Here is a 17184-nt window from a genome sequence, read left to right as displayed (position 1 = left end):
TGATTTTCGCCACATTATGTAAACATGCTAAGGAGATAAAAGGCAAGGAATATAGAAAAGATCAAACAGGAGAAAAGTAATCCATCATGGGGGATTGGAAAATTCTCTTGCTAGTGGCTGATGCCTAATCAAGAATGGCTGAAAGAATAAAAAATGAATGAAAAGTAGAAACAGGGCAATGGTTATTTAAGTTGGGTTGGGTGATGGTGGGGAGGAATTGTATGCAGGTCGGATTGCAGCGCTGATTGGTGCTTTGTTAATTTTCTTCCGCACACATTCTAACCCGCAAGTAGTGGGTTGGGTACTCTTAAAAATCTCTCTTACCAAATTTTAATCCGCATATTTAAGTTTTTTTTTTTTTAATCCAACCCTATTGAATAACCTTATAGGTTTTAACTTCCATTACTAAACTCTCAATCTCAGAGTATTCATTGAGTACTCTCTACCCACTAATTTGAATAGTTTTCAAAAAAAGGTAATTAATTATTATTAAACTAAAATTAATGCACACATCATATTAAATCAATACCTTATTACGTTAAATTTTAAAATGATTAGAATTAAGAGTTTGAGGATTTGAGGGATGATAAGAAAGAGGATTTGAGAGTTAATTAATAATCATTAATATATGTGTGTGTGTGTGGAATCTCGAATTTTTAGAGATTGCCATTCTTATCAATTGCCATTCTTATAAATAGGAGGGCATGGCAATAGGGGTTCAACACCTCGCACTTAATTTAAAAAAGTCGAGAAAAAAGGGTATAGGGCTGACCACCAAAAATAGAGAATAGGCCAACAAATGGACCAGATGAGCACTTGATTGCAAACTTTTGCAGGAAGTTGTAGACCCACAAGAGAAGGAAAAACTGAAACAGCTGTACGTGTTCACGAATCAAATGAACAAACAGTGACTCTGACTCTTTGTAACCATTACTCTTTGACTCTTTGTAACAATTACTCCTGCATCGCTGCATTATTACAATTGCAAAACACTAGCCGCAATAATAAAGAAACAATAAAGACTACAAAAGTCAATAAGGGAAGGCCAAAGCTTAAGCTTTGGTCTCTTTGGCAGCCAATCTTGCCTTCTTAGCAAACCCAAGACCCTTTCCCTCAACAACAGAAATAAAACTATTGCCAGCTCTTTACTGAAATTCCAACTGTTTCTTTTCAATTTTTTGGTTGGAAATTTTTTTTACAGGCATATATATCGACTCGTTTCTGGTCAGCGGACTGGTCAAGTCGTACACAAAGATAGGATCTTTCTTGCGTTTTCAGGGGAAATTTTGAAGTTGGCGGATCGGTAAGTGGAACTTTTTGATGTTACTTATATGATAATTTTATGTTATTTTTTTGGTGGATTTTTGAAGAAAGATTGGTTCTTGATTGAGATTTTACCGTTAGCGGTGGTGTTTATTTGATGATCATCAAAGTTCTTTCTTTGCTCTCCGACAGGTTGTGAAAATAAAGGCTTCGGAATTGGAGGTTAGATGTTAATTTGTCGAGGAGAAGGGTGAGGTGGGGCTGAATTATATGGATAACTTTTGCTGCTTCAGTTCCCAGGTGAGCTTGTCCCAGCTGCTTCTCCATTTGGATTTCTTTCTTTGTTGTACAGATTGTTTGAATTATTATTATTCTTGTATCGGTTCTTCGCTAACTATCGGAAAGCTAATTTTAAAAAAATATTGGAAAACTGATCCATTTGTTTTCCTTATCTGAAGGAACTGATCTAGTAACTTTGACTTTATACTTGTGAATCTACTGTTAATATGCTGCTTAATTCTGGTGGATTCGATGATTGATTGGTGTTTTGATGCTATGAACTGTGGGAGGTTTTCTGCATCATTATGAGTTAAAAAACTAAGCTAATTATTTGGTCCATGGCTTCTTTTGAGATGGAGAAATCTGCATCTCCTCTGTCTGTGGAGTGACAACATGCAGCTTGGCTGTAATTTTGGGTCTTATTTCAACTTGAGTTGGGGTTTGTCATGATTGTCTTGAGTAGGTTCTCTATTATGTTCGGATGTTTGCTGTTGGATGGTAGTAGTGAGGTTGTTACAGCATTTCATCCACACGAGGAATTTTAGTTTCTATAGCAGTTGTTGTACGCTTTATTTTGCTTCCTTCTGGAGAATGATTACCTTTCGTTATATTCACAACTGCTGTAGTATAGGATACCACTGTCATTGAAAATCTGGATTAAAATTATTGGAGTTAAAGAAATTATATTTTAGAGGGTCAATATCAAGGATTTGACATAGTAAAGCATTTATCTTTTTTGTTTTAGCAAATTGTCTCAGGTGCATTTTCTGTTGCTCTTGAAGTTTAAATTTTCCTTCCCTTTATCAGGCTGGAGGACGCTCTTCATGTGGCTCTGGCAAGGGAAGAAGTCAGCTGGGTCCTGTCAAATATGGGTTTAGCCTGGTAAAGGGGAGAGCAAATCATCCTATGGAAGATTACCATGTTGCTAAATTTGTTCAGATTCAAGGACGAGAGCTTGGACTCTTTGCTATTTTTGATGGGCATTTGGGTGACAGCGTACCTGCCTATTTACAGAAGCATTTGTTTTCTAATATCTTAAAGGAGGTTTGTCCGTATTCACTGCACTGTTGGCTTGTCTATCATATGATTATTGTGGACTATTCTCTTTCTGTTTTGCATGAAGTTCACGGTAATTTTACATTGGTTGCATGAATTTCTTCGAGTTGCTAAAAAATTACACTGTCAACATTCTTTTTGCTTATATAAAAAATTTGGTTTCTCTTTCTTTCAGTCTTGCACCCTTTAGATTATTACATGAGGAATTCTGACTTATTGGCACATAATATGCTTCATTTATTATGTTTTATTGAGATATAGCAAACAACGAGTTCCTATCTGCCTTTTTTAAATCCTAAAATTGCATTTCTTACTATTCAAGGAGGATTTTTGGACTGATCCGAATCGAGCAATCTCGAAAGCCTATGAAAGAACGGATCAAGCGATTCTCTCACACAGTCCTGACTTAGGAAGAGGTGGGTCCACTGCTGTGACTGCAATTCTTGTAAATGCTAGAGTGTTATGGGTAGCGAATGTTGGGGACTCACGGGCTGTCTTATCAAGGAGAGGACATGCAATACAGCTGAGTATTGACCATGAACCAAACACTGAGCGTGGGAGCATTGAAGATAGAGGTGGTTTTGTGTCCAACATGCCAGGTGCTATTACATGTTCTTTAATGTTCCCAAACAAAATATGAATTAGTGAAGGAAATTTTTAGAAATGCTTGTGGAGCTTAGCTTTAAATAGTTCCGCATATGCCAAAAATGCTACGCCACAATTGCCTCCCTACGTTGGGGATTTTAATACACAGAGACACATCTATCTGTGCACACAGTTAGACCTTTGTCAATTGAAAAAGATACTCTGGATCTTTTGGAAACGAAGGACAAGAAGAATTTAGTGCATCAACATTTCTCCAAAACACATAAATAGTGTTTTTGCTGAACTTATAACACAATGAAGCATAAAATTATTGTTCACAAGCAGTTCTCTGTGTGTGTGTGTGTGTGTGTAAGAGAGAGAGAGAGAGAGAGAGAGAGAGAGAGAGACTTCGATGAAGGGATTAAAAATTAATCTTTGAGCTTGCTGGGAAGGAAACCAGAAGAGAGATTCTATTTCTCACATAGGAAACTGTAGCTCGCTTAGGAAATTTCAGATGCTAATGTTATTGCGGCTTCGTGGGAAGTTGAGGTGAGTTATGCCATAAGCTCAGTAATAGTAGTGAACTTATTGTGATAGAAAGTGATTGAACTGTTATCTTTGGCGAATGTTGAGCATAAATAATTTCACAATCTCATGCCAATTCATATATTTGTTCACTGAATTCAAGTGGGTGATCACTATTTTTCTAATAAGAATACCTCAAAAGTTACCACGTTTCATATGTATACCACCATGAATAGAAACAAATGGCCTGATGGAAAGTCTAAATTGGGATACAACCGCAAAGGAAATTTTCTTTGTTAAGCTTAATTTGTTAAACTTTTTCTCTTTTCGTGCTGAAAACCAGCAGGCCTCTGACCAGTTACTTTTTGGTTTAACACTGTCTTGTTCATCAAGCAATAACCCAAAGAGAATCAAAATATGCCAGCAGTTCAAGATTTATACCCTTTTTTTAAATCTATTTCATACTCAATGTCTATTTTTACAAGTAGCTGGGAAGTTACAGGTCTTATTTTCTGGGTCCTTCTTGGTTATTCATTTCTTTTCTTGAGAAAGATTAAATGGGTAAGTACATTTTATCATTTCTGCACCTTGCAACTATTCAACTGTAACGGCATCACTTAATCCAAAGTGAGTATCGATCGTTACTACTGCTTTTTCTATAACTTTTCGATCTTGATAAGGAGCAATGCATAATATGGTTCTTGGATGGTAGTGATGGAATCTGTTGCTATTTTTTCACTAAAGTGTAAAGCTTAATTGGATTCTGTATCAGGGGATGTTGCACGAGTGAACGGTCAACTGGCTGTATCCCGTGCTTTTGGAGACAAGAACCTGAAATCACACCTCCGATCAGATCCTGATGTCACAAATGCCAGCATTGAGGCAGAGACAGATGTACTCATCCTTGCAAGTGATGGTCTATGGAAGGTGCGTCTCTCTCTCCCCCCTGTTTTCATGGATTTAAATGATTAGTTATACTGAATCCTAGCCTGTGAATACTCCAGGTGATGTCTAATCAGGAGGCAGTTGACATTGCACGGAAGATAAAGGACCCACAGAAGGGAGCAAAACAACTAGTGATGGAAGCATTACATAGAGAAAGCAAAGATGATATCTCCTGCATTGTTGTGCGATTTATGGGGTGAAACCGCGATAAGATATCCGTTAATGTTTTTCATATGTATACAAGTCGGAAGTTTGGGGGGAGGGAGGAACAGGGGAATCTGATTTGATATAGGTTATAAACCCCACTCCACACCATCTGTAGTATTTTAAGTTTCTATATTCGTGTTGTGCGGTTTGTTATAGCTTGATTCTTCCCATTTGTAGATTCATAGAAGCATTTTTCTGTAATTTACACGAGGCTTCGGAGCTGAGTTGTTTGACAGCCAGTAGTTCTTGTAATAATGAAGCTGGAAATTGGTATTTGTTGACAAGTCAAGGTATAGAGATATAGTTGAAGGGTGTCTTGATCAAGTTGGTGTTTGGTTGGCCCCTCTGAAGCAAATGCAGAGCATTTTTCTGACGGCCCCTCTGAAGCATTCCACAATTTACTTGGCATATAGGGCAAAGTGAAGTTTGAAGACCGAGATAAGCGGAGGAAAGGTGGTACAATAATGTAACCTGGGGCGACATCAAAATAAAAAGCACTCCGACCCTGAAGATTGCTCGTTAACTTTTATTACCTCTTACGTTAATACGTGGGGGCTTACTTTACTTTACATGGGGGCATTTACTAAATTTCTTGTTTTCTTGCTCACAAAGGAGGATACTTTGTGTTGATTAGGTAATTCTTGTAGTGTTCTATTGCCTCGAGCATGCGCCGACTTTGCACAAGGCGATCGGGTCTTATTGAATTCAACCGCGTAGAAGTTTAAATGTTGACTTGAGTTATCAAACATGAATATGACAACATAATAACGATTTTGGAGTCGAAAGTAGTAATGTAATGCGAATCATAACTCATGTTACATAATCCCATCAAATTTGGGCTTACTCAATCTTGCAAGTGGGAATAGCTTTTCAAATCTCAGCGGGTTAGTAGTAAATCCGATAGTTTTTTTTTTCTTTTAAGCAATACTATTATGGATTAACTTTTTATGCACAGATAGTACAGTAATTTTTTTACACTGACAAATTTAGATGTATGTCACATGTTTTTTATTTGAATTTGAAATTTAAATTGATATAGTATGTGACATAATTTGAATTTATTACACTCGCGGTGTATAAAAAAATTATCCTACTACTATTTATACACATTTTGAATTCTTCACACACGTAAGAAATTTTGTGCTATAGTAATGATGTGTATCAATATAATTTTCTTTCTTTTTTTTTTTTTTTTCTCTGGAGGGGCATGATATCTTTCTTGCGAGTAAAGACAAACTTTTGCGCGTGATGACACGCTCTAAGTTCCTTGCAAAAAAAAAAAAAAAAAAAAAGTGGAAGAAGAAGAAAACCCCTTGTGACTAAATGAGTCATACAACTCTTCTTCCAAGGAAGGCAAGGAAAAAGTAGCTAAAACCCTTGTAAAACCCTCAAATTTCAATCAATTCGTCGATCAATCAAGAACAACCCATCATCATCATGTCAAGTTCATCAAAGCTCAATGTCTCAAACCCTAAAGTCTGGATCTTGATCGGCGTAGGCGTTGCCGGCATCATTGTTCTCGCTGAGACTCGCCGCCGCCGTCTGAAATCCCGAAATGCAATCAAAGAAGACTTCGGATCCTTTGTCGAGCGCTTCGAGCTTTCTCCATTTCCTCAACCTCCTCCTCCCGCCGCTCGACTCCCCCTCTCCGGCCTCACTTTCGCCATTAAAGACATGTAAGCACTTCTTTCTTTGATCATATGATTTTCATCATATCCTGCTCCTAACTTCTGTAGCTTACTCGTTCTCTCTTTTTCCATGAATGATTTTTGGTAGAATTGATGTAAAGGGTTTTGTGACGGGGTTTGGGAGTGTGGACTGGAAGAAGACTCATGAGGTGGCGGCCAAGACTGCGGTGGTGGTGACGGCTCTCTTGAAAAGTGGGGCTACTTGTGTTGGAAAGACAATCATGGATGAATTTGGCTTTGGGTATCTTTCTCTTTCTCCTCTGTTATTGTTGCTGTAGAGATATAATATCTGTTGGCCTTCATTATGGCCTTTTGGTCCCTTAACCTTTCTTGAATTTAGATCAGCAGTTAATCATAATTTATGGAAAAGCTTCTAGTCCAACGGGTCTCACTTTTGGATTATTTTTAGGGACGCGACAACCTAGAAGATTTGTCAAAAAGATAAACTTTGTTGCCTTTTGATGTTGTACATGCTCTGCTTTCAATTGCATGTGAACAACTTTGTAGTTCGTCACAAAATTCTATTGTTAAGATACGTCTGTACGTAGAAATGATCACTAATAGTTAGAGCCAACTTATAAATTTTAATTCGTCTGTCATAGTTAAGCAGAATTCTGCATAATTTATAGGCAAGATATTAACTTTTATTTGTTTGGACTCCAGGGAAAATATTTGATTTGACGGGACTATGGTATTTGAAAAGTCATTCATATGCTTATCTATCAATATTTTTGTGGATTGTGGTGTCAGGATAACAGGGGAAAATTCTCATTATGGAACTCCAACTAATCCAAACTTGCCATCCCATATACCTGGGGGTTCAAGTAGTGGTTCAGCTGTTGCTGTTGCTGCCAAGCTTGTGGATTTTGCTATCGGTACGCATTCTGCTCACGTGGAATCGTGGATTGATGTTCCTGTAAATAAACACGAGTCACATTGTTGCTCTATTGGCTCATTATTTTGATAAGGCTTCTGGAGTGACTTTAAGCCTGAGTTTTACAACATTTGTGTCTCACTATTTTCATAAGATTTATGGAGTTGGGTTCTTTTTGCTTTGTTGACCTTCGTCTGTGGAACCTGTAACTTTTGTATATGAAAGTGCTATTGGTTTAGAACTTCTTTCACTTTTTACTGAATCCATTTGTTTTGTATGTCACAAATGATAACTGTATTTTTCTGTAAACACTTGAAAAGTGAATTCATATCTGACCCTGTAACCTGACATATTTCAAGTGATGCAGGTACTGATACAATTGGATGTATAAGAATTCCAGCGTCATGTTGTGGTATACTTGGATTTAGACCGTCGCACGGGATTGTATCTCTAGTTGGTGTTCTACCAAATTCTCAAAGTTTAGACACTGTTGGTATGTAATACAGGTCATCTAGTTACTTCATTGATTAGCCAATTGAACTCTGCTCATCTTAAAACTCTTGTAAGTTGAGTTTGGTTCCAAACTGACTGCTCATTTGACATTTGCCTGTTAAATATTGGTGACCATCTGTGATGGATTTGATGGTCTATTTCAAAGGGTGGTTAGGACTTGAAATGATATCATGTGTCAATGGTCAATATCAATGAGCAGCTAGTACTGGGAATAACATCAAATGCTCAACTGTTGCATGTGTATATCACTATCATCTCGCAATGTCCAGTCTCCTACCCTCCAAAAACTAGATAATGAACTAGTACATGCATTGCAAAAATTGTTGTTTTGGCTTGATTGTTATGGATCCTTTTCATTTTATTGGTGTTCTTATATGGCATTTTTTTTTAATCATCTGCTTAATACTTTTATAGGGTGGTTTGCCCATGACCCCTCTACGTTGCGTCATGTTGGACATGTTCTGCTTCAGTTAAATCCATTGGAAACTCGAAAGACAAGGCGCCTTTTGATAGCTGATGATCTCTTTCAGCTTTCTAAAGTTCCCAAGTGGAAGACTATAGATGTTTTCAAGCGAGTCACAGGGAAATTATCTGGCTGTAAGTTGCGCCTCTTTTCCCCTGTGAAAGTTGACTTGCGATTTCTCCTAATGAAGGTTGATTATTGGTATTGTCTTACATGATACCGTATCAGTGGTTTTCATTATTGGATTGGAGTACTTTTGCCAGAGCAACTGACATTTTTACTAAGATATATACTCTCTAACTTTCATTGATGGTGCAGACCAAACAGCGAACCATATAAAATTTGGGCAGTATATTTCTTCAAATGTGCCCAGTTTAAAAGGATTTCATGAAGAATTGAAAAACGAGACCTTGATATCTAATGTGAAAGCTCTTGCTTCTGTCATGTCTATACTGCAGAGGTACTTCAGAACTGTGTTTGAATGGTTTTTATTTACTTGTTTAATAGTTTGAACTTGAAGAGTTGGAAGTTTATAGTTCTAATGGAAGAGATGGCAATAAATGCAAAGTATCTTTTACATGTCATGTTTTTAACTTTGGGAAAATGGAAGTCCTTTATAAACTTACTTATGTATCCAACATATCAAGAGGATGTTTTAATGGAAATTTCTACTTTAATTTTTCCTTTCTCAAACTTTATTACAACAATATAAAGCTTGAATGTCTGCATGTTAGTTAAAATGCTTATCTGAAGGTCATTCTTCAGTAGCGGAACCAAAGAAATTGTCTTCTATCTAGTTACTAATTTGGCCACTTGAAGGACTGTTGTGACTCATGTAGTGGGAAGACATTTTCATTTTTGCTCTTAGAAGTCCTGTGTAACATAGCTTCACACATTTGATGGTACCTTGACTTTGGAGGCTTTGATTCTATTCTGGTTGACATCTGTTATTTTACTGCTGCACAGATACGAGTTTAGGACAAATCATGAGGAATGGTTTGTTTCAGTTAAACCCAGATTGGGACCTCGTGTCTCTGATGGTGTTCTAGCAGCAATTAATACTACACCTGAGAACATCAAAATTCTTTACAAAATAAGGAGTGAAATGCGAACTGCTCTTCAAGCTCTTTTGAAGGTATTCTAAATTTTGTCTCCAAATACTGCTGTCATTACTTACTACTCTTTTTCGGCAGCCTTGTTCTTTGGGGAGAAGGCTGGGGGTTGGGCAGTAGGAAGAACCTTTAGCTAATACTGTATCATGTTCAATTGTATTATTGTGGTATGCCTATTCTATGGAGTTGCATAATTCTAGTGTTCACGTGCTTTTGAAGAATTCTCCTATTGGATATCGTGGCTTGGGCAAGTTTGTCTTTATTGTCGGCAAACAGTCAAAAGAGAGAGAACATGGAATTTTGACCTTCTTTTTAAATTGAAGACAACATCAAATGTTTTGAATGGTTTTGACCTTAACTTTTTTGGTTTCTTCTGAAATTAGTTATTCTTTACTTATATATTTGACCTTGTTTTTGCCTCCTCTCTTCTGTAGTATGTGTTTTATTTACCTTTTCCCGGTCTCTCTTTTTTTTTTTTTGTATTTTTATCTTTAGGATGACGGCATATTAGTAATTCCAACAGTTGCAGACCCACCGTTGAAACTTAACATAAAGAAAGGTGCATTTTCTGAGTTCCTGGATAGAACATTTGCTTTATCAAGCATTGCGAGTATGTCTGGCTGCTGTCAGGTATACATGTCTTGCAGATTTTAGTGTTCTCAATTCAGTTCCTTGCCATTTTATTGGTTTTTTATTCTATCTTGTTTGTAAATATCCAGGTCTCTGTTCCTTTTGGGGAGCATGATGATTATCCAGTATCTGTGTCATTTATTGCATCCCATGGAGCAGACAAATTTCTGCTTGATACCATTGTCGATATGTATTCTTCTCTTCAAGATGAAGTTAGTACTGTTTCAAATTCTCCACCGCTGCCTGATATCAATGGCAACATGGAAACATCTGAACTATTGAAGGAAAAGGTATACTTCTGTTGGAGCTGTACCGTTATCTTTTCTTCCATTGATGTCTCAAATGCTTTCTTTCTAATGGAAGCTGTGGAATATTACTGCCATTGTTGGAACTTTGATGTCAATCAAGGATAGACTGGGAAATGAATAGGTGTAATGTGAAGTTTATGTTTCAGGTTTTAATTTTGAGTTAAAGAATCTATTGATTTCATGGGGTACTCTTGTTTTGTAGTCTAACTTAAATAGAATCTTTGTGTTACATTGGGTGCTGAGTTTTAAGTTTCCCACTTTAGGTATGATCTTTGTCTTTTTGAGGTAGACTCACATTGTAACTTGGACTTTGTTGTCCAGAGTTATGCATTACTTTAGAACTGGTTGAATGCTGAGGCTCTTTTGTGAAATTTCTGTCAGTAGAATGCTGAGGCTGTTTGTAATTTTAGCAATTAATCTCAGTTAAAGGGAATTTCTCTTGGACACATGAAGGAGGAGAGGAAGGATTCCTGGTCACTTTTGTAAGCAGAAAAATATTTCTGCAACAAACTGTCCCTCCATGTTTTGCCACTTTTAGATTTCAGGATAACAGCTTATAATGGGACCTGATTAGAGGACTGTCGACCTTGATAGAAGAATTCGGTGATGGTGTCTATGTTTGAGTATTCTAAATAGTGTTCAACATTATTCCATTATTAGTTGAGCCTTCTAAAAGTTGTTCTTTTGATTTCCTGAAGTTCATCTGTTGTGTCATGATAGCCTCGTCCTATTCTTGTCTTTGTCTTTGTGAGAAGTGCTGATTAATTGTGCTACAGGGAAATGCGGCATATAAGGGAAAGCAGTGGAATAAAGCTGTAAGCTACTACACCGAAGCAATTGGGTTGAATGATAAAATTGCTACTTACTATTGCAATAGGGCAGCTGCATTTCTGGAATTAGGATGGTAGGATTTATCCTCTGGATAATGTTTTCTGGTAGTAACTGTTTTAGTTCTTGATTTTATATTAATTGAAATGATTGATCTCTTGCAGCTTTCAACAAGCTGAGGAGGACTGCACTAGCGCAATATCTCTTGATAAGAAGGTGAAAAGACCTTATTAGTTTGTTGTACCATGTCATTGTAAAGGTGCTACTGTTTAGTGTTTGCCCTTCATATCTCAAGGACAGCATAGGGTGAGGACTCATAAGTAATTACCAGTTATATGAAACTAAAGAGAGAAAGAGAGTTGCACAAGATGTAGTCTCACGTGATGAGCTTTGAGAGTTGCTTTTGCTTTGTATAGTCTTCCTTGCTATTGTCCTACTAGTGTAGGCCATTGCTGAAAGTGGCTGAGCTCGCAAAGAGAGTGTCTATGTCTGTTTTTGGTAAATTCTTTCAATATATTTTCTCAATTATCGGCTCTGTTCTTAGTAATTTAGGCTGACAAAAATTATTTTTGTTTGAGCAGTATAAAGTAAGAAATTGTACTATCATGTTGATTTGCTTGGCCATATCTTGTGAACTAGACTGATTCGCTAGGGTTTCAAGAATGCACAAAATAAACAGATTTTTTTTTGTCTCCATGTGTTGACATGATTTTGAAGTTTAGTTGCTAGCTCATGTTGTACTAGTGTAGGGTTTATTGGTCTGGTTATTCTAACGTGTAGACTAGTTGCAGATGTAAATAGACTTTTATGAATTGTAGCTATTCTTAGACCTTGGAGTGGCCAAAGTCTGCTGAATTGGCTGTGCCAGGTTTTCAATTTTTTATTTGTTCACACATGGGGGTTAATGTCACCAAGACCATAAGAATATCTAAATTCTAGTATTAATGCTTTCTGTCTCATTACGCAGAATGTGAAGGCGTATTTAAGACGAGGAACAGCTAGGGAATCACTTCTTTGCTATAAAGAAGCTCTTCTAGGTGAGACTATACTTTCTTTTGGAGTTGCCTGTCTAAAATTGTTTGCCTAATATCTGTACTGTCAAGAAGTTTGTTTCTTGAGCAATCGAAATATTTATAGATAAAACTGATTAATGCATTGATCACTAATAAAAGTGTACTCAATGGATAGGCTGCAATGACATTTCTGACATGTATGACGGCTGTATATCTGCAGACTGGATAAAAGAGAAAATGGGTAGAAAAGAAAAATGAAACTAAGGAATTGCTGTTACTGAAAAGAGTTTTGACTATAGAACAATCATATGATTTTCTGGTTTTTAATATTTTGATTCTTAAACTATTAACAGAAAAACTTTTCAGTTAATGTAAGGCCAAAATACAAGGGGGCCAAAATGTTAGTTTGGAAACCATAAATGGATAAGGTAACTAGCAGATTTGATGTACCACTGAGTTTTTAAGTAATTTAGCCTACAGTTAATCCAACATGCATGCTGGCACAGACTGGAATGTGTTGGTGGGATTTAGGTTCCATGACTATATGTTCTAAGTTGCCTTTGAAAAAAGAAAAAAAAAAATTACTGTGTTGTAAGGAACCATGGACCAGTTATTTAACAATCTTATTTCTTCTCTCTTCTGTTTGGGGCTGAAGATTTCAAGCATGCTCTTGTACTGGAACCGCAAAATAAGGCAGCTAATCTGGCTGAAAAGAGGCTAAGGAAACTTATTAGTTGAGGCCTCTCTTTGCAACTATTGTTTTACATCATGGAGTCGCAGCGGAATGGTTGGATGACGAGTTAGCTGGTGAGGCTTCGACTCTTTCGTAGGCAAATTGTTTCTCAGCAAAATCGATAGAAGTTAAGCAGTTGCCAGATGATGGCATGAGGAATGTTGTACAGAGATTTTTTGTCTTTGTTGATGGAATATGATTACTTTGTATAGTGGATCTTCGTGGTGCAAATGCAAAGTCATTTCTCAATATCGGTGCACAAGAAACCTGATCTGTCTTTCTCCTTTTTTAGTAGGAGGTCTCTGTTAGTCTCAAGTAGAGCTGCTGCACTACTTTGAGATTTTTATTTATCTGACACCCTTGGAGACCCTCTTGCCCAGAAGTCAACCCGTACGGTAATTAATTAACGATTTGTTTTCTATATATATATATATATATCTTGTACCTGTATGTACATACAAAAGTGGGAGTGAGTAGTATATCCTAACAAAATCAAAGTGTGAACGAAGTTATGAACAGGGTTTTGGTCTCCTATTAACACGTTCAGTAGGTGGGTTAACTTGGAATTTCAATTCGAAATGGTAACGTGCTCTGATTGCGTGGATATGTGCAGGAGGTGGCACTTATGGCTGTTTGATTTTATGGTTTGACCCTCGTGCCTATTTTACCCCTGAATTGTGAACTAACGCAGGAGTCTAAGACGGGCTTCCTGTAAATTCATCATATTCTCCAAACTCCTTAATTAATGCTTCCTGTAAATTCCACCCTTCCGCCTCTTCCTCTCTTTCACCTAGAAACATCGCAATTTTGAAATCAAAGATACAAATTAAATTTTCTCCCAGCCACAGCCCTCTTTCTATGCGCCCCTTCTCTTGTCCAGCAACTTGATTTCCAAAGTTTTGATTTAATATTTAGGGCTTTTCCCCTTGGATCAATTGATGGGACTCAGTTCATTTGATTTGGTGGGCATTATTGTTCCTGTATCTCTTCTACAGTCTCTTGATACATCCTCCTTGAAACTTAATTATTTGGAGGTATTTCACTTGGTTATGGGATGTGATTTGATTTTTCTTTTTTGGGTTAATGTTCTGTTTGAAGTAGAATTAGTTTTGCATTCTTAATTGGGTTTGATTCTGGGGACTTTTTTTTCTATATAAATGGATAAGAATTTTTCTATGTTTGTAAAATATATTGTCAATACGTTCTCCGCCTAGGACTGTATCTTGAATAATGGTGCTTCTCTCTTTGCCCGTTATCAAATTGAGCATTTCATAGGCTTGAAAACGAAATTGATTTTTGTTTGTCTTTTTTTTTTTTAACTGAATGGAAAAATGAAAATTACACTTACGGAACATCGTAATTACTGGAGTTTGTATGGGAAGAAAGGGAGGTTCATTTTCCCCTTCAATGTAGTAGTAGTTGCTGCATTCATGTCATAGATGCTATGATCAGAATAATAGACATGATTGGATTCCTGGATCTCAAGTATGCCTTATTTGACTTCAATCCATCGTTAAACCTTTCTTAGGTGTAGGAAGATCTATTCTATCATTGGAAATGGATTAAGCGCCATGATTAACTCGTCAGTCTAGACATGATTGGATTAACTCCTTAGTCTAAAGAATACCTTATTTGACTTTAATGCTTCATTAATCGCTTTCTCGTGTGTAGGAAGATATATATTTTATGAAAGGCCTAATTTTTCAAAGTTAAAATCAAATTTGGCATTATTCAATTCATTGTGCTCTATTGGTTTCTTCACATAATAATATTGCATTTGTTACAATACGTATAATAATACATAACAAAATACTTCACCTACCCCTAATTTTAGCATTAATATCCTTATACCATATAAGAATCAGTTGTGATCAAAGGGAGTTTGAGTTTCATCTGCATGAATAGGAGTTTTTTGAAAATGTGAAATGTTGTGTAGTTTTTTTTTAAAAACTTTTGATACAATTGAGAGAAGCATGTGTTTAGGTGTATTTATCAAAATGTTCTCATTTTGGTACATTTAAAACTTTGATTCATGGAGACATCTGGATATTTATGAAATATGGAATTATTTTGCAACCGCTTTTGCATCGAGTACAACTCATATAAGTTTATGTGTTGGTATAATTATTGAAATGGTGTTATAGACACATTTAATTGAAATGTGGCATTTATTGTGGAATTAACACAAAGACATATTAAACTGTTGTGCAATTCATACGTAGCCATTAACAGTTGGAGATAGACCTGGCAATTATACCCAAAACCCAACAACCCACCCACTAATTTGAGAGGTTGGGTTGGGTAAGTTGAGTTTTGGGTCAATTTTGGGTTGGGTAATAAAAATTTACATATATTTTAGGCAGTTTGGGTATTTGTGTTGGGTACCTATGACCCAACTTAAGTTAAAAAAACAAATAAAAAAATTAAAATCAAGAAACAAGAAAAGACCTAGAAGCATGTAATGAAGCCAAATGTTGGATCAAACAAAACATCTCCTGGCCAAAGTTTTATTCGACGGACTTGTTCAAGTCTTATCTGTAGTTCGAAATATAGTTCGAAATGTGTTTACGAAAAAAAGCAAAATAATATAGGCAAAAAAAAACTTTGTATCCAATCTCTTTTCGGTGTGCGACTTCAATGTATTGATGCATGAGAAATTGCCAATTAATTGAAGTTCACTAATTAAGGATTCAGTAAATATTAAGTTGATACCTTCAGATCAAAGGATTTGAGCATAATCGAATTTAACTTCTTTAGTGAAAGTTCCGTCCATTTAGGATGCTTAAAACGTAGTACTGCAAATTTCTTTGTCACAAATCTACCATGTAGGTTCTCCAGACTGCAGAAGGGAAATCCAACTAATAAGTTCATTTTGCATTGTAGAATTTTTTTAGGTCTTGATGCAATTCATATATAATTGGGTTAAATCCACACAGTCTATACTGGATTCAGGCAATTGTTAATCAATTAGACATGAATGCTCGGTACATGACAGATTATCCAAATGAATATATACAGGTTATTAGGTCGATCATAACAGGATAACTGGAGCTTTAATATGAAGCTAGTGCTAAATTTATTTCTTTTAGTTACGGATTATATATTCTAGGAATGGCTATGGACAACAATTAGTGAATTTTTTTTTTATTGTATGTGAAAATGTATTTGAGAGAGTTTATGATCAAAATCTATTAATTAATATATTGGGTCATATTTGGGTCATGGGTTTGAGTTGACCTAATATGATCTAACCCAAAATTAATCCAATCTAAAGTTGGGCGGGTTGGGTGTAACCCATTTAAATGAAAACCCAATATTAACCCGCTCAAAACCCGTCCAACCCGCCCAATTGCCAGGTATAGTTGGAGTATATTTTTTTGTTTGAAACAACTTATGTCTGTTCTTAGGTGATTTTCAACTGACATCTATAGGAATCTTTTGGAAATAGTAAAATTGTAAAAGTATTGACAAACCAAAGTGTACAAGTGTGTACTGCAATTAGAATGTACTATTATTAGTTTTGTCATATTTGATGACTATTTTTTTTTCAGAATGTACTATTATTTATCCAATGAAAAATTCTTTCTAACCACAGGCACCAAACACCCGTGCGATGCACCAACACTTCCACTAATGCTGAATATAACATTAGCCAATGCCCTTATTAATATATTCATTGTTTCTAAAACCTGTCCACCCCCACGTCACACGTGAGGCCTCCATTCAACTAGTAAACAATAATGAACAGTTAATCCATGATATCAAGGAAAACAAGGGACATTAGAATGGCAAATGTGGGGCATCCATTCAACTAGTAAACAATAATGAACAATTAATCAATGATATCAAGGAAAACAAGGGATGTCAGAATGGTAACATTAATCGATGCAAGACGCATAGTGGATTCCGATCAAAAGTTAGTCGAAACTCTAGGTAGGGACTAAATTTGATCAATATGAATTTGTAAGTGACGTAAAATTATACTTTTAAAAGTGATGGATGAAAAAAATAATTCTGCAAAATGTAAAGAACCTTTTGAACCATTTTTCCTAAAAATAATTAGTTTGGTCAATGTGTTAAATCAAGAATTGCAATTGTGATTCAATACAAAATCTATCTTTTCTGCAAAATTTGGACACAATTACAACTGTTTCATAAACAA

General features: G+C 36.1%; 2 protein-coding genes across 2 annotated transcripts; both read left to right on the top strand.

The window, feature by feature from the left end:
* The first annotated feature begins 982 nt into the window (after positions 1 to 982).
* On the top strand, positions 983 to 5459 carry LOC113761631 (probable protein phosphatase 2C 9). Its single transcript, XM_027304702.1, has 6 exons — positions 983 to 1303; positions 1456 to 1563; positions 2350 to 2586; positions 2921 to 3197; positions 4481 to 4635; positions 4713 to 5459. Exons 2-6 carry the CDS (start codon positions 1534 to 1536, stop codon positions 4851 to 4853), a joined length of 840 nt encoding a protein of 279 aa, XP_027160503.1. The 5' UTR covers positions 983 to 1303; positions 1456 to 1533; the 3' UTR covers positions 4854 to 5459.
* A 732-nt stretch (positions 5460 to 6191) lies between these two features.
* LOC113762139 (outer envelope protein 64, mitochondrial) lies at positions 6192 to 13271 on the top strand. The gene is made up of 13 exons (XM_027305437.1): positions 6192 to 6536; positions 6637 to 6789; positions 7299 to 7423; positions 7790 to 7915; positions 8350 to 8532; positions 8717 to 8858; positions 9365 to 9533; positions 10006 to 10140; positions 10230 to 10430; positions 11225 to 11352; positions 11441 to 11492; positions 12244 to 12313; positions 12945 to 13271. The coding sequence occupies exons 1-13, from the start codon at positions 6298 to 6300 to the stop codon at positions 13025 to 13027; spliced, it is 1806 nt and encodes a 601-aa protein (XP_027161238.1). The 5' UTR covers positions 6192 to 6297; the 3' UTR covers positions 13028 to 13271.
* The last annotated feature ends 3913 nt before the right edge of the window (positions 13272 to 17184 follow it).

The sequence above is a fragment of the Coffea eugenioides genome, chromosome 2 (assembly GCF_003713205.1).
Source record: "Coffea eugenioides isolate CCC68of chromosome 2, Ceug_1.0, whole genome shotgun sequence".
Taxonomy (NCBI): domain Eukaryota; kingdom Viridiplantae; phylum Streptophyta; class Magnoliopsida; order Gentianales; family Rubiaceae; genus Coffea; species Coffea eugenioides.
This window is presented reverse-complemented; position numbering and strand designations above follow the sequence as displayed.

What these genes read in the sequence shown, in the direction of transcription:
- LOC113761631 (XM_027304702.1), top strand. Translation starts at nt 1,534, where the DNA reads ATGGATAACTTTTGCTGCTTCAGTTCCCAG. An exon ending in TTTGCTGCTTCAGTTCCCAG is followed by an intron (nt 1,564 to 2,349) that starts GTGAGCTTGTCC and finishes TCCCTTTATCAG; the next exon opens with GCTGGAGGACGCTCTTCATG. An exon ending in TTTTGTGTCCAACATGCCAG is followed by an intron (nt 3,198 to 4,480) that starts GTGCTATTACAT and finishes ATTCTGTATCAG; the next exon opens with GGGATGTTGCACGAGTGAAC.
- LOC113762139 (XM_027305437.1), top strand. Translation starts at nt 6,298, where the DNA reads ATGTCAAGTTCATCAAAGCTCAATGTCTCAAACCCTAAAGTCTGGATC. An exon ending in GCTTGTGGATTTTGCTATCG is followed by an intron (nt 7,424 to 7,789) that starts GTACGCATTCTG and finishes CAAGTGATGCAG; the next exon opens with GTACTGATACAATTGGATGT. An exon ending in GTCATGTCTATACTGCAGAG is followed by an intron (nt 8,859 to 9,364) that starts GTACTTCAGAAC and finishes ACTGCTGCACAG; the next exon opens with ATACGAGTTTAGGACAAATC.